Source organism: Uloborus diversus, chromosome 4, assembly GCF_026930045.1.
Source record: "Uloborus diversus isolate 005 chromosome 4, Udiv.v.3.1, whole genome shotgun sequence".
Taxonomy (NCBI): Eukaryota; Metazoa; Arthropoda; class Arachnida; order Araneae; family Uloboridae; genus Uloborus; species Uloborus diversus.
In genome coordinates, this window is record NC_072734.1 from 54,684,359 (window position 1) to 54,701,572 (window position 17,214).

At 31.8% G+C, this 17,214-nt stretch overlaps 1 protein-coding gene across 2 annotated transcripts in view; it reads left to right on the forward strand.

Annotated features, from left to right (window-relative positions):
• Window positions 1-14,403: 14,403 nt before the first annotated feature.
• LOC129221580 (type 1 phosphatidylinositol 4,5-bisphosphate 4-phosphatase-like) overlaps window positions 14,404-17,214 on the forward strand; it is a 63,904-nt gene continuing 61,093 nt past the window's right edge. For both annotated transcript variants that reach the window (XM_054856086.1, XM_054856087.1), the window contains exon 1: window positions 14,404-14,508. In XM_054856086.1, the coding sequence (XP_054712061.1) occupies window positions 14,433-14,508 (76 nt within the window). In that variant the 5' untranslated portion in view covers window positions 14,404-14,432. The remainder of the gene's footprint in view (window positions 14,509-17,214) is intronic.

Below are 17,214 nucleotides of genomic sequence, written 5' to 3' on the forward strand. Positions count from 1 at the left end.
TTTGAAATCAGGTTTGAGGTAAACAATGTACGGCAAAAAGCAGCAGTGCAAGAATTTTCCGGGGGAGCTAAGCCGGTCTGAAATATTCCAGGGGAAGCTCAAGCTCCCTCAGCTCCCCCCGTTCCGACGCCTATGATCAGCGATTACCGAAAGCATGCATACTCCTTACATACGGTAAAGATATCCTTTTCGATGTTTATTTATTTGCTTGATATAGTGCGTGAAAGAAAAATCTTAAATGCTGTGATACCTTTAATTTTATTGTTGTTCGTGCTGAAATTTCGCCTGTAAATTTGGCTAATTCTTATATTAATTCGTAGTTTTGGTTAAAGGTACATTGGCGACAGTACCGGTACATATCGACGCCAAATGATTGTTTACATTTTACTGAATCCTTGTCAAATTACTGGAAAAAATAACAATCTTAATTTGATTATTTGCCGTATTATTTCTCATAGTGTGTATGTGCGAAATGTAAAACTGTTTACATAAAACAGTATCATATAAAAAGTAGGCTGATGCTTGATACATAATTTTTATATTAAATCTTTGTAAAATAGTTTTTGAGGTGTTCTAGAATAGTGAGAAATTCTTAATTTCATAAGATTCAAAAACAACTTTTCATTTTGCAGTGCTAATAAATCAGTATTAATCCTGCTTGCAAATAATTATCATTTTGTCTTGCTTTTAGTGTTAAAAAAAATTAAAATTAATCTATGTTATTGCTTTATCATGATTTAAAAGTGAGTTTCTGAATCATTTTGTAAGAGAGCTGTACATAATTTTTGCTTCTCAGTTACAAGGATCCCTTTTCAGCCATTCATTTGTGCAAATGAATGAAGAAGGATATGAGAAAGACCGTTTAGTGAAATCTTACTATTAAACGCTAGCTGGTTTGTCGATATTGACAGGTTAAATAAATTAAATTATCTGTCATATTGGTTAACTTGCTGGTTAATCTTTTCATCCTTTGAGTTCCGGTGCCAAAGTAATTGAAGAAAACCACAAGTCACTGAGGCATTTACAATTGTAATAGTTCAGTTGGTGATGGCTATGTTTTAATTCAAGAAAAAAAAACCAAGTTTTTCCCATTTGAAGAGAATTCATTGCATTTAACCAAGAAGAAATGAAGATTTGAACCCAAGCATCATTACTTTGAAAAACCTAGAAATGTATTCCCCTCTACCAATTTTTATTACGATTTCATAGTATTTTTTTTATTCTGTTCTTTTATTATAGTTTATGCTATTTTTTTAACGAATAGATCTTTACCTGAGTAAAGCATGATTAGAACATTTGCTATAGTTTTTATATTTAAAATAAACATTGTTATTCAATTTGGTGTACTTGCTGTTCATGTCATTACTTTGCGAATATGTTAACAATGTTGCACCAATTATTTGGGAACTATTCGGTTTCCGGCTATTTTTTTTTAACAATCCGGTATCTGATCCAGCCAGCCCACACCGTACGGGATATCTGACAGATTTTTGCAGGCTATCCAGTAGTTAATCTGATATTGATATGGGGGTTATCCGGTATATATGTGGGGATTATCCGGTATGAATTGGGGTTTGATGGAAAATTTTCAATTAAATGGGATGATGTAATAACTTTTCATGTTTCCTTCATCAAGTTTTGCCTTTAGTAGTTAAGATAATAATTTGCATTTTTTAAGACTCTACCTGAATTTTTTGAACACAGTAAGATTTCTTAAAGTTGATTTTTTAATTATGAGTTTATTAATTTCTTTTTTAAAAAATAAACATTTTTAGCACAACTCTTAATGATGTATTTTAGATGTTAATTTGCATTTTTTATGACTATGTAGGGGAAAAAGGGGCATATTTGAACATGGGTCACATGTGTACATGGCATGTTTTAGTAAGATAACCTCAAGCAAAAAATATTTAAAATTCTCAAAATATGACAGTACCAGTCCTACCTCTTGGTGACATAATCTTTGTTTTAGCGGGTGTTGTATATAATTTTACCAATATGTCCTTTCCTTGTAAAAACATATTTTAAACTAATTATGGAGCTAAACTTAGCTGTTGCAAACCATTATATGAACATGCAAGTGAATTTATGACATAACTTTTTAAATTGAATCAACTTCTTTTGAAAGTCAGCTGTAAGGTAGATAAGATGGGGTTACTTGTGAATATAACATCTTCCTGCATATGTGAACACTTTCCATACCTCTTCCATAATACCTGTACCTCAGAGCCAGACTGATGTAAGTCCAAAAATTGTGATTTTCGATTCGTTCATTATTATATTGTACGTAGAATCCTATTCATTCCGCATTGAGCCATGTGAATGCAATTCTAAAAAAAAATTATATTAATTTGAATTTTTGGCATCTTGAATTCAAATTATGTTTTTCGCAATCACGAGCGTGTGTGTGTATGAATGCGCGTGTGTGTTTGTGTAGGCACATGTATGTGGGTCCGTGTATATGTGTATGTATGCATGTGTGTGCGTGTTGTGTATGCAGTGCTGTGTGTGTAGGAGTTCGTGTGTGTGTATGTAGGCATTTGTGTCTGTGTTGAGCGCATGTTCAATCTTTTGCATGCGGCAGACAAAAGTTTTTCCTCTCGCCTCTAAAGTTACAATTATATGACTTACGTTGTTCTGACCTGAGGTACAGATATTAATATTAGGGTAGTATTAGAATTGAAAACACTACGTACTGGTGTGTGTCGGAGTACAACTAGTTTTGGGATACAGGAGTCAGAGGACCAAAAATGTTTTCAAAAAAATTCTGTGTACAAGCATGGAGAAAGAAAATCATTGAATTAGTAATTTAAACTTTTTCATTTTGTAAAATTTTTGACCTGAATAGGGAAAAAATAATCTTTTACTAATAATAAAGATGAAAGTCTGTGTCTGTCTCTGGATCTCTGTACGTCTGTTACGCGCATAGCGCCTAGACTGCTCGGCTGATTTTTATGAAATTTGGCGCAGTTTGTAGCATAGGGGTGAGCACCTCGAAGAAATTTTTCGAAAATTCCATTTTGTTCTTTTACTATTCCAATGTTAAGAATATTTTACCTAGGAAATTATCATAACCTGGACAAATAAATTTCCAATTTATCATAACATGGAACCGTAACATTTGAGAGCAAATGAACACATCAAATTGGCAAGAAATTCATCACATATTATTTGTAAATATACAGGAAACCAAACCACCTTTTATTTTTCTACTACTGACAAAGCCGTGCCAGTACCGGTGCTCAATAAAGTAAGACAAAAGGGATGAAAATAAGGAATTTCTGCCGAAGCTGCAGAATGGAAGTACGACTAATTTTGGGGGTGCAGGAGTCGGAGTTGGAGGCCCTAAAATTTTCTCTAGCATTTCTTTGTACATGCATGGAGAAAGAAAATCATAAAACTAAATTATTCAAACAATTTTTCATAATGTACATTTTTAATCTGAATAGGGAAAATATAATAAATTAACTTATGAAGTAAAACGAAACAAAAAAAAAAAAAGATGGAAGTAATGAATTTCTGCCACAGCTGGGGAGTCGGATTACGACTAATTGTATGGTACAGGAGTCAGAATTGGTAGGTAGGAATTTCCCTTCAATTCCGCAGCATTAGTAAAACCATTTGCATTTCATATTCCTTTCATTTTGGTTCAGTCATGTTTATCTCTTAGGTCAATATTCAGGTCTACGAGATGTAGCATTTCAATTTTAGTGATAGCTTTTTTATCTATTCCTTGATACCAAAAATTGAGAATGTATTCAAAATCTGCACAAATCCCCCCCCTTAATTTTTTTTAGGTGATAAAAAATAATGTTTTCTGTCATTCTGAATGTTAAAAAATTTTCAGTTGTTCAAAAAATACTTTTAAAATAGTTAAATTGACAAATACCTTTTCTATATACATGTTCACCACCAAGAACTTTTTCCAACTGTTTGTTTGAAGCAAATTCACCTTTAAGTTAGGGATTTATCTTTGCCTTAAATTTTCCCTTAGAGGCTAATGTTACATTCCTTTGATGCTTAAAAAATGGAACAAAATATATTTCAAATCAAAAAGTAAAATTTGGAAATGAGGTGTGCTCGCTGAAATTTTTCAAACAGAAAGTTTGTTCAAATCTGACTATTCACTCAAAAGTTATGTGTGTGGGGGGGGGAGGGGGGCAGCAGATTTCTAAATTTATTCTGTGGGAAAAAAAGCCTTTTTGTTATTATAAAATTGATATAAAATTAATTTACTTCAGCTGTTAGTCTTTAGTTAGTTAAACCTACATTAATAGCACTTTTTTAGGAAAATTTTAAATTCAATAAATTTCTTCTGCATTTCTGCGCACAAACGAGATGAAAAAAAATCATGGAACTAAATTATAAAAGCCATTTTTCATAAGGCATTATTTTGAATCTGCATAGGGAAAAATTAATAACCAAACAAATGAAGACAAAAATGACAATTTTTATGCAGTTAAAATTTAGCACCTTTTTTTACTTGAAAGTGAACAATAAAAAGATTTTTATTGAAAAAAGGAAGGAAGTAAAAAAATAGCATACGGAACAAAAAAAAATGTATCAAAATAAAGTCCTTTTTTCAAACATTATTTACTAAAACTATCGGCGATGAAACAAGTAAAAAAAAGCCCGCATGAAGAGATAAAAACTTATTTTAGCAAACCAAGTATTTGTTTTGAGAGCAGACGATCCGAACTTCTACGGCAACCCACAATAGTAACGATGACGTCATGGTTTAGAAACAAGTCTGAGCTCTGCCAGTGTTGGCTGGTATAGAGGATAGCTCGAACTTCAGCGTTGCTTGGACTTGTCTCATGTTGGATCGTGTGATAAGCGCTTAACATAATACGCGGTACTTTTTTCCTCGGTACTTACATAAAATCCCTATTTTCGTACATGCTAAGAATGGCTAGAAATTCCGTCAACGGCGTATGTGCCGCTTTCAGCGAAATTAGGAAGTTCAGTTTCGTTCTATTCCGGGTTGCCAGCAAAGCGAGATTTCGTCAGATCGTTTCAATAAAGGGCGTTAGTTATTTTTCCTCTTAATTTCGGAATTAGTTTTTTCGTTCAGAGCAGAAACAGATCAGTTGCGCTCCATCTAGTGAGATAAATGTGCTACAAAAGTAATCTCATTAGGATTTTTCCGTTTTTCTTTTTTTTAAACAAAAATATTTCTGTTCAGTATTTTTCTTAAAACCTTTTATTCAGCGCAATATCAATGTTTAATTTGAACTATGAATCGTGTTGATGCCTCAATTAGTTAATTTTAAATTGTTGCATTAAGATGCTTTTTTAACCAATACACATTCACGTTTAGGGGCCCACGAGAGGTCATGTCAGCTTTGTCAGAAACTAGGGTCCCGCTTTGAATCGCAGTAGTTTAAGTTTTGAAAACTTTATAGGCGGAGGGGATCCGGAGATCAAACTGACAAAGGGGCCCACATTTACCTTTGACGGCCTTGTGAATTTTTCCCTTTTACTATAATTAACTGTTTGAAGTAGGAGCACACCCAGGATTGTTTCCTGGGAGGGGCTAGAAGTTTCGCGAGGAGCTCCGATAAGTGAAGTCAAAGGCAAATCAATGAAGTTTCAAAAGGCCCTCCCCCGGAAAAAAAAAGGTACAAATCTACAAAAAATTACTTACCCAAAAAAAAAACGTAAATTTAAGGAGTCCTTAGTGACTTCAGAGACTAGACGAAGGTGGGAGTCTCCGGAGACCCAAAAAATGTCAAAAGTGAACCCTTAAAAATGAAATTTTAGGGGAAGATACGAGGCTTTCCCTCTAGAGAACATTGCTAAATTGAAATTTCTTAATTCCGAAATCTATTTAAAAATTGAAATTTATACAAGTGTGGTAATGTTAAAGGGAGGATTGGGGGCTCTCAACCTTAGTGTACAAGTAAACTTAAATTGAAACCCCTGAAAATAATATCAGTCATCTATATTTTTCAAATAAAAATCAATATATTAACCGGGAGGGGGGGGGGGGGGGGGGGGTGGGGAGACTACCGTTTCCTCCAAGTGTAAGATAAAAATAATATTTTCAAAAAATAAGAACACCGACATTTCACAAAAAAGTTTTTATTAAAACTATAAGCAGTTCAAATATGAATATTAGTCAAAATTATGCACTGCATTCATGGTAGTTTGATGAGTAAATGAATACATAAATACAGTGAAGCACCAGGGACTGTATGAAAAAAGCGTAGAAACGAAAAAACGTATAATAGGTATAGGTTAATGTGTATTCGACTTTGCAAGGACCAAATATAAAAACTTATAATTGATAAAAACGTATAAAAGAGAAACATATAAACAGTGCTTCACTGTACATCAATAACTCAGACTGCAAACAAATGGCAATAGCCATCGATATTACTAGTAAAGCAACAGGTATAAAACATTTCAACATTCTCACTTTCCTGTCAAAGCAACATTCTCACTTTACGTCAAGTGTCAACAGGTAAAACTAACCAGTAATAAAGATATGTAATTCAACAAGCCATCACTAAAAGATTCACTGTGAGGCAATAAATGCTGAATGTTCTGGACCATTTGCATTTAATTAAAAACAGGAAGGCAAATTGCTTAGTGCGGAAGAAACATATTAAAATTTTTTAAATAAAAACATAATAAACTTATTTCCATGGTAACTTAAAATGGGTTAATCATACAATTTTTTAACTAAAATTATGTTTTTTTTTTTTTTTTTTTAAATTAAGGTAAAATTTTTCCCACTAGGAACACATATTTCACGAGAATTCCCATTAGCGGAAAAAATGTGGGTGAGAAAATCCCCTTTCTGGTGAAAAAAAAGTGAGATTCCTTCTAAAAGTGTAATTATTGCATTTGATCCAGAACCCGGTATTTCACCCTTTCAATTTTATGTTTATCTGATCTTGTCAGAAACTGTTTAGTTATGCCCTGATACTAAAAAATAATACACAAGTCAGTACTAAGCCAAAAAAAAAAAAAAAAAATTGCCTGAAAATTGTAAAAACAAACAAGATAAAAACCTTACACTTAAAGACTTTTTCTTTCTTTTATAAAGGTGATGATTACGCAATGTATTATTACAAAATTAAATATTATACACAAATTAATGAACAGAAATATGCAAAATTCATTAATCCAAATTGGTTAAACTTCAGCTGTGTGGATTTCAGAGTTGCCTATTTTAAATGGAATTTGTTAGAAGGAAAATAAAGACTTTCTATTGGTTCATAACATTGAATTGTGGTATCATCCACTTCCTTCATTTCTACATTTCACTACCATGTAATATTTCTTTGCGTGAATTCAAATTTATTGCAAGTAAAAATAAGAACTATTTAAATTTCTTAAAATTATGGAACCGTTTCCACGTCACCCAGGAGGTACGGTTCATAGACGCATTACCCCTTTCGCAAAATGCAAGGCGGGTTCCCCAGGAGGTCTATATTCCTTTTGCATAAATGAAAATTAAATACTTACGGTACAAAGCTTCTTTTTTAAACTGCTGGATTTTACTTTACAATTGAGAACTTGTTTAAGAGCATGTTATGTTACTAAAATCAGAAAGCTTTGCATAAAAATTATAATTTTTTTTCTGGTATTTTGAGAGTATAAGAAATAATTTCTTGTTTTTCTACAACTGCAGTAATCTCTCACTTCGGCAACGGCTCTTTTATGCTTCAGTCTGAATCGTACATTAATTTTAAAACATACCGACCTAAGGTATACAAAGTAGTGTTATTTAAGTATTTTTTTCATGTATCAGAGGCATTTTTTACGTGTAGTAAACTTTAACTTAATATTTTACTTCACTATTCTTTTCTCAATTTTAATTCCAAAATATTCACATTCAAAATGATGATGTACTTGTTTTAACACTTAAATAAGATTAAAAAGCTTATCTTAAAAGTGGGAAAATTATCTTCTCTTACAAAGTACTTTAAGGTATAAAACACAAAAGTTCTTGCCATTGTGATTATCTTTTCATTCTATTTATTAACTTCTTTTGATCGAAAATAAAGTTTAATTTTATGTGCAGATCTCTTTCCCCCAGTCTCACGTACTGGTATAGAAGTGAGAGATTACTGTAGTTATATATATTTCTTTTATTTTTTAACCAACAAGAAAACTTCTTGCTGGTAATTTTTTTAAACATAATTTTAAAAATAAATTCTTTATTCTTCCTTGGTTGATTATAAGGAAACTTCAATAGGCCCTTTAATCTACCATAATTTACTCAGATATTCAACTTACACAAGTGTACTTTAAAAATGTTATATTCTTGGGCCTGGAAATATTAACACTGATAACCCCAATTTGTTTAACTTATTAACCTTTTCTCACTCATGAGCAAGCTATGATTTGTCAGCATCTTTTGCTAAGGTCTTTTTACACAAATCATTTTTTTTTTACCAAGAAAAATATTAATTCCAAGAATTTTCCCAACATCTTGAATGATGAAAATTGGTTGATAAAAATTAATATTCTTAGCATTAGTAATATAAAAAAATTATTTTTTTTTTTTAAAAAAGAAATGTAACCATTTTGGGAGATTGCTCCTATTAAGTGTTTTGCTGAGGAGCTGCAGTAGTTGACTGTTTGTGATTCCTTGTAAAAAACATTAAAAAGCAATTTTTCTTAAAATAATTAAATTTCATTACATTAACATACCAACAAACACCTACTTTAAATCACTGGTAACCTCTAAGTTTGGTATGTTCATTGTGATAATTACCTTAGCATTGGAGAGTCCTAGTGGACCCAGAAAAAGGAAAAATAAGGAAAAAGGAAAAGAGGGAAGAAATTTTTTTTTTTTGTTTCTTTTTGGTTTTTTTTCTTAAGAAAAAGAGAAGAGAGAAAGAGGAGGAAATATTTAAGATAAAGAATAACAGAAAAAGAAGAGAGTAAAGTGAAAGTCTTTGGCAAAGAAATACAAAATACTTTTGAACATTAGAAAAAAAAAGCATCAATACACACAAGGCATAATAGTAGATCTGTTAGTGTCTCTTGATGGCAAATACTAATAAAGAGTCCTTTTCTCCTGATGGCAGGTCACAAAGCACTTTGATTTCGACTACAGCACCTTAAGACTTTTGGATCACAACATACCACATGATTTAAAAACTCAGCTCTGAACATGTGCGTTGAATGATAAAATGTTTTATGAAAATTGTGGAATGTGTGCTGCAATTGAATCCCCAGACAAAGGACACGGCTACCACACATTCCCTTTGCACTTCCTTTTGGGAGTTTTACAACGCCGAACATTCTGGACGAATCCACCTTCCGTCACTCTTCCTCGCCGCAGAGGGGTGCCTGGGGATTCTATGACTTTGTTCCATTGAGAGCGAAGAGATGAATATCACAGCTAACAGTCCTCTCGTGCTGGCACCAATTACAAAAGTTGATAAAAATATATACCATAGTAAAAAGTCTTCGTGACTAGACAAAAGCAAGCCAACAAGGGGCACTAACCCTCAAAATCTCTTTTAAATCTACTTCAAAATTGCAACTTAATTTTAAGATCACCATAAAGAACAACAAAGATTAAACTTTTGAGAAAAAGTCTCAAAACAGGAAAAAAAAAAAAAAAATCACTGAAAATAACATAGCTCTTTAGCACAAGCATTCTCAACCATTGGTCCTCCTGACTGGCACCAATCTATGGAAAACTTTGATTTGTTAATTTCAAGCAAGAAATGAAAGATAAAATTTTGTAGAAGATTTTCCATGTTGATACAAACATTTTTAGGATTTTGTTACTGAGAAGGCAACATTGGAGGATTTGTAACTAGTTACTGCCGATTTTTATAACTGGACTGGACTTTAAAATCATGTTTTTTAATTTTCTTCAAAGGTTAAAAATTTTTACAAATGAATAATTATAAGTTAATGATAGTAAAACTATAAACTAGGAACAAGGCATTCAATAGTTTTGAAATATTTCTTAGTTTTTTTAGTGAGAAGAAAAATTAAGTTATTTCCAAATAACCTGTCAGTAGATCCAATAAGGTTGAGAAATGCTGCCTTAGCACACTTTAAAACTTTTCCTCACAAGGGAATAAAAATACATTTATACTTTATACACATATACATTTTGGTGCTGCTCGTTAAAGCTTCCAGTCGTAAGTTAAAATTTTTTTTTTAAATCTAAAGAAGTTTACATAAGATTTAAGTAAGGTAAAAATCATAAAAGCTAAAATAAAGATACACATGAAAATGACCAAAAATTCAAATGATACACATTGCAAATAAATATTATGTAAACTTTAAAAATCCCAGAACATTGATATAATGCTCAAATGATAAACTTATCACACATACATAAATATAACTTTTGAACAATTTAGGCTAGAAAATCAATGTGCTTTTAAGAGGATTTTTGAGAAAGTGTGTAAAAACAACTTTATCAAGGCATGGATTATGAAAAAAAAAAATAAAATGCATTAAAAATTAGAACTTTTTTAAACGAAGTGTATGAAAAATTATTTGAAATAACAACATTGAAATATTTAAAATGAGATCTGATCAACAGAATGAATCTTAATTTTTATTTTGTCATTTCAATTATTATATCAGTTATTCTTCTAAAACCCTACCAAACAAACAAATCATCTTCCAGAATTTTGGCAAATTAACCATCCAGCGGTCTATAAAATCAGAAAAAATTCTAGAAAATGATTTGAAATCTGAAAACTTGCGATAAAGTTTCCATTAACTAAAAATGAAAAGAATTTTGTACCTCCTCCAGATAAATTGTATTCATATTGATTTGCAAAAATGTTAATGCTATAATGACAATAATTATTTTTAAAAAAATGAAAGGAAACAGCATTGAAACAAGATAAATGTATGAGAAGTTAAGAAATTACGGCACATTAGCTAATGTATGATTACTGATGAAGCTGCTATTGCATATAAGTTTTATTTTCGGCAGACTTCTTAGAGATGTTGGTCAGATGCAATACAGATTTCCCACATTTTAATTCCTAAATTCATGTTGGTTGTTTCCCCCAGACCGAAAAAGAGGCAGGGTGATTCCATATTAAAGGTCACTTTAATTCAATTAAAACGATAGTTTTGAATAGGAATTTTGTAGTAGAAAAGGTGCTTTATTCCTTTAATACTTTCCACAGCAACAATATAGTAATTATTTTCTTATAAATAATCACAAAAACTGTTTTTAATGCTCAATTTATAGGATTATGTTTGGATTAATATCAAAATCACATTGTAAAGGAGACAAGAAAAATATGTTTTGAGGCCAAAAATATGCAAGTATTCAAATGAAAAAAAAAAAAAAAAAAAAAAAAATAAGAGGGCTGGGTATATCAAAGATTAACAACAAAAGAGTTCACAGCATCCTCTTGAAAATGCTTGGTTAAAACACTAATGCTAGATTAAAATTTTATTTCTATGATGTCCTACAATCAATGAACTGTTCAGAAAGAAATATTATGGAAAGTTAAGTTTCTAAAATTATTGAAAACAAATTTGTTAGTTAAAAATTCAACTTAATAATGTTAATGGCTACATGAGAATTTGGAATAAAAACAACTCTCTATGCCTGTTATTAACTTATGAGAAACTGAAGCAACTTATGAAAATTACAAAGCATTAAAATAAGGCTTAATATCAGTCACTATAATGTGCAGTAAAAAGCATACAGATGAAATGGATTAAAAATTTGAGTTTTAAGTCTTACGGTGCACTTATTTGGTCCCTATGCTTAAACTAAACCCACTAAAAAACATGCTTTCAAAGAATAACTTCTATAACTTTACTAGGCTAATTCAGCATTTGGTCAGTTCACAATTGTTTTTAATTAAGTACTAAGACAAGCATCCTTACCATTATTATGTACAGGAAAAAAGTTTGATTCAGTGCTTAATCTTAAAAAAAAAATTTAAAATACATTATTTTTGTTGATCAAGTCTCATAATTCATTAACTGATCAATATTGTGGGATTTTTACTTTATTTGGACTTCAAAGCTTTAACAAGCAAACACAATAGTAACACTGATTATAACAGATACATTTTTGAATCTATAAACGATTCATTAGTAAAAACTTAAGTTTTGAGTCAGATATCAAAAATGCATCCAAATAAACAGAGCTTGAATATAACTCGAAACGATTTCATTGAATATATTAATTTGACTTCTTCAACCCTAAATTTAAAAGTAAACAACCCCACTTTTGTTATGTTTTTTGGCAGTGCAAAAAAAGTAAAGAAGGCACCAGTCGAATAAAAATTGATGATGAAGCAAGCACTTACCATGCTTCCCCAAAAATATTCAAGCCCTATTTAATAACTATAGTTACACTAAATTTTATCTCAAAATTTATATCCAAGTGCTTAGGGTTAGTTATCTAAAATACTACTTTTTTGCATACAATTAAGATGCCAAATGGGAAAAAATGATGGATGTTAAATGCAACGAAAATCAATTTTATACTAGTTTCAAATGAAAGAAAAAAGTACCAGATTGATGAGGAAATTCATTGAAAAAGTCCCTTTTCAAGAAATTTATAACATTAGTTATTGCTAAAACCTTGAAAGTTATAGACTTTTCATTATTAAAATCACTTTACTGCAGTAGAGCAAATAATTTTAATTCTAAAATTTAGTCAATGCTTATTCTGAAGAGTAATTAAATGGGATTGTTACTCCATCAAAAAATAATAACATATAATATTCATTTAACAATTAATGTAGGGAAAGAGTTTAGAGGCATCTTATGGTTAAATACAACATTTCAACTTAATTAGATGAAAATTTTAAGCACTGAAAAGTAAAACGAGCATTTATTAAAATTAAAAGGAAATATACTGTTCTAAAGGCAATTTTTTAAGAGTTTGTTTTCAGTTTTTAAGTAAGAATTTTGATACATTTCAGAATTCTTTGCAACCCTAAGCAACACCGAGTTAGTGATTATGGAAATTCAGCGAATGTGGCACACGAGAAATCTTATGACTGCACTTTAAGTAAAACTTTCAGGTTATTTGTCATCTCTAAACAGCTCTGCTCTTTGGAGGCGAACATCATTCGATTTTCGCTCACCCAGTGATTGGGAGGCTTTGGCAGTTCGGTTGGCGGAGGCCTCTCCCCAAACTTAGCACCAGCGTAGAAATCCTTTCCTTGCAACTGACTGGGTGATAGTCTGGACGGACTATTCCTGGTCAAAGAATTTTTAGGTAGCGATTTGCTGAGATTTTCGGCCAATTTTGTAGGTGGGGGAGTCTTGACCTTGAACTGCGTCGTTCGCTTGTTGTTGCTGCCATTATTGCACCGAGGTGGCGTCACTAAACTGCAAAGTGCAGAATTCAGATTCAACTGGACGCCTTGCTGGGCGAGGTGAAAATAGTCCGAGTTGCGACCCATCATTTCCATCATAATTTTTTAATTCTATCACGTTTCTTCAGTTTTCCTTCACTTGTACTAATTCTTCTCATCCAAGATGGCGTACGATCAGATGACCCAACTGTCAACTACGTACGAGATCAATACAAAATCGCAAAATTAAGTCAAGCAGTTTCAATATTCAAATCTACAACTCAACAAAGACTTTTTTAACAACTTCAAATCAATTTTTTCTTACAGTTCTCCTCTAATTTCAGCTTCTTAGTAAAATCACAATACGCTTTACACTTGGAAGTGTAGTGCTGAAATAATAAGTAACCAGCTTTAGAAACGAATGATATCATGGAAGACTCACTGAATCTATCAAATTTCTCTTTCTGATGTGTTTTGGAGAGATGATCTATCATGAAGGACGATACATATTTACATTAAACATCAACATATTACGATCAACAAAACACAGGACGCATCCTTCTGTTCGTCCGTTTGCCACAGGTTAAAATGTAGAGGTAAGAATTCTATTATGGTGACCTACAAGACTACAGACCAATCAGCGTCGAAGGTAATGTCCACGTGATTGCAGCAGATGCGGAAATGCGAAATTAATGACGTAATTTTTTTGTTTATTAAGAAAAACGTAGTTGGTTGAAAAGAATTTAAAGCAAAACTTGAAATTCAGAAAAAAAGAGTTCTTAACATCACATAAAGAGCGGTTACTTTTCTAAAATCTGAATAAAAACAAAAAGTTTGCAAAGCAACTTAAAGCGTTGCCAGTTTCTACTTAAAAAAAAAAACTACGCATTTTTTTTATATTAATTTTTTTAATTTATCAGGAAATTTTTGCTAAATGCTATAAATTTCAAGCATAAAAATCATAGATCATGGTACCTGAAATAAGGGCATTTCTTTGGCTTTCAATTAGTTTGGAATAAGAAATAAATTGCATAAAAAAAAATTAACTAGCTGTTAAGCCATTGAAGTTTTCAATCAGGCAGGGGACAGCATTTTACGACAGTACTTCGGAAGTAAAGTCAGCTGATGCAAAAAAAAAAAAAACATTAAACAGTTAAAATGGCTTCTGAAAGATCTCCGCTGCTGAAAGAGGATTTTAGCTCCCAAAGATATGGTCAAAATCAAAGTTCAGAAGGTATGTTTCATTTGATGTGAACCAACTTCCAGAAATTCCAAATTCTAGTCGTTTCAAACATCACTTTTTTTTTGGTGCTAAGATTGCTTTGCAAACTACTTCGTTCCTTGTGGAATGAATGTATGTTGAGTGAAATTTTAATAGGGCTTAATTTTGTACCATAGCGCCTCAAATGTACTGCACTTTTCTTCGTACGAATGATAAATCAACTGTCTTTATCACTACCTTAATAGTTTGAGAAATGTAAATAATTCAAAAATACGTTGACTTATACGTCAGTTCAAATGAAAATGCAATTAAGTAGTGGAAACTCGCTATTCGTTCTAGAAAGTAGTTCGAAGGGCGAATCATTTTTTCACATAATGTACAATGTAAGTTTGCTTTTGGCGTTCCAGAACACTAAGGTTACAGAAAATATTTGTTTAAACCTATGAAAAACAATAAAAATACAATTCAGTTCATGTATTACCCAAATGAGAATACAACTGCACTTTGCTTGTATTGGGATGGGCTGATCGCATAAGTGAAATATGGGAAGGAGAAAGAGGGACACTTGAAAAGGGAGTCTCCCTCCATAAAAAAATATCGAGACAGAATTCCTTCAGGTGTTTTCTATCTTTGAGGTGTTATTTTTTTATTTTTTACACTAGTGTAATCTTGTGATTCTTTCTCTGCAACCTAATCAATGTCTTCTGCCTTTGACTATTAACATTGTTGTTCAGCAAGTTGATGCTTCTGTTGAACCCAGCACTGTTTCACTGCAATTTTCCCACCACGCTCTGTTTTCTACCAGCAGTAACACAGTTGGTTAATAATCTGCTGTGAAAAGGCTTCTTTTACTACTTTCTACCTCACCCCCAATTTTTTTTAAACGCTTCTACTCCGTGTGCAGTTTTTAGAGTTCTTCCACTGTCAGCCCTCATTTCTGTGGTTTTTGACCAATTCCTTTAAGTGACCCTGTCCATATAGCAAAGAAAGGTGTGAATGACAGGTTCAGTTTTAGTTGGATGTATTGCTAATAATGCGAATAGAGAGAGACAAATGTCGGCGTTCCACGGTATAGCTATGTAGGGGGAGATGAGGCACCTTGGGCCGTTTTTCTACTGCTCTTTTTTTATCTAATCCTAAAATGTAATGATCCTTTCAATTTTCTACAATAAATTTCACTGAATCTTTCTCATCTCAGATTTTTTTGATAATGTCGAATTGATTAGCTTTTTTATATTAATTTTTTAACCGAACTTTGTAAAGTGGACCAACATGATCCAAGCGTGAAGGATTTTTTTTCCTACTGCTTAAAATTTTCCAGAAGTTTTACATCTTAATCCTCTAAATACTGGATTCGGATTATACCTGGTGACTAACTCAATTTTGATAAAAAAAATGCAGATAAACTTCTGTGCTTGGCACAGCAGGTTTACATGTAAAAAGCTAAAGTCTAGGTGCGAAATTTGGTGCCTAAAAATTTGGATCAGAGTTTATCTTTCCTGACTCATTGGGATTAAGAGCAACAATTGATTTGAAGAATTAAAATCCCAAATCAGTCCCGGATTAATATATTTTGGGCCCCTCTGCAACAAAATCTGTAGCCCCTCCACCAAAGAGGTCAGCAGTGTATATTTGCAACTTTAAGAAGCTTTAGATTTTTTTTTCGATTTCTTGGATTGTTAGGCCCCTTAATGACATGGGTTCCCTTGCACCATGGGATCTGGGTCTGTGTCGAAGTTATTTTAAAATACAGTAGTGTCTCAAAAACCCAAGGTAATTGGGACTCATGTTAAATCGGATCACTGAAAACTCAGATTATCCAGAAAATTCTTTGCAATTAAAACTTAGCACCTTTTGGACAACATAAGGACAAGCCCTTTTTATTTCTTTGTCCAAGGAAAAGAAAGTAATGTCTTCCAAAAAAATGTATCACTCAAATTTTCAAAAGAAATTTTCATTTTGATTCCAGGGGTCTGTCCAGGATTTTTCACAGGGTCCGTTTTTTGTGAAAAATCAAATAATTTTGTGAAAAATGAATTAATTTTGTGAAAAATCAAAAAATTTCGCAAAAAAAAAAAAATTGTTAAAACGAAATTTTAGAATTTAGAGATGGCACAAACTGCATCAATTAAACTTAAAGAAGTTGAGTGTTTTCCTCTTCTATGACGAGAAAATCATTCTGGATTTTTTTTCTGATATTTGGCGGGGGGGGGGGGGGGGGGGGGGGCATCGCTCTTTCAAATATCAATATTTATCTACCATTCTGCATTATGTTTAATTATACAAGATATATTTCTGTACAGTATTTAAAATAATTGTAACAAAAATATAAATAAATAAAACAAAATTCAGAATAGGGTTCAGCATTCAACTTTTTGACCCAAGACACTCTTAAAAAGCACAGAATTTCGTTTAAAACTTATAAATTCCGTGATTTTAACAAAAATAAAAAGATATTTCAATTGTTTACCTCTTAACAAAGCGTAATAATCATCAGAAATTCGAAAAATTGGATTCCCATAGCGGATGCAAAGAGATCGCAATTCTCAAAGTGAAGGCATCAAAAGTATAAAAACGGCTTGTAAAAGAAATATTTTCGATAAAATTATTTTAAAATTGCATTTTAGAGTGCTATGATAACATATCATTAATATCTGTGGACACAGTTGACCAAAAAAATAAAAAAAAAATAAATAAATAAATAGTAACAGAAATAAA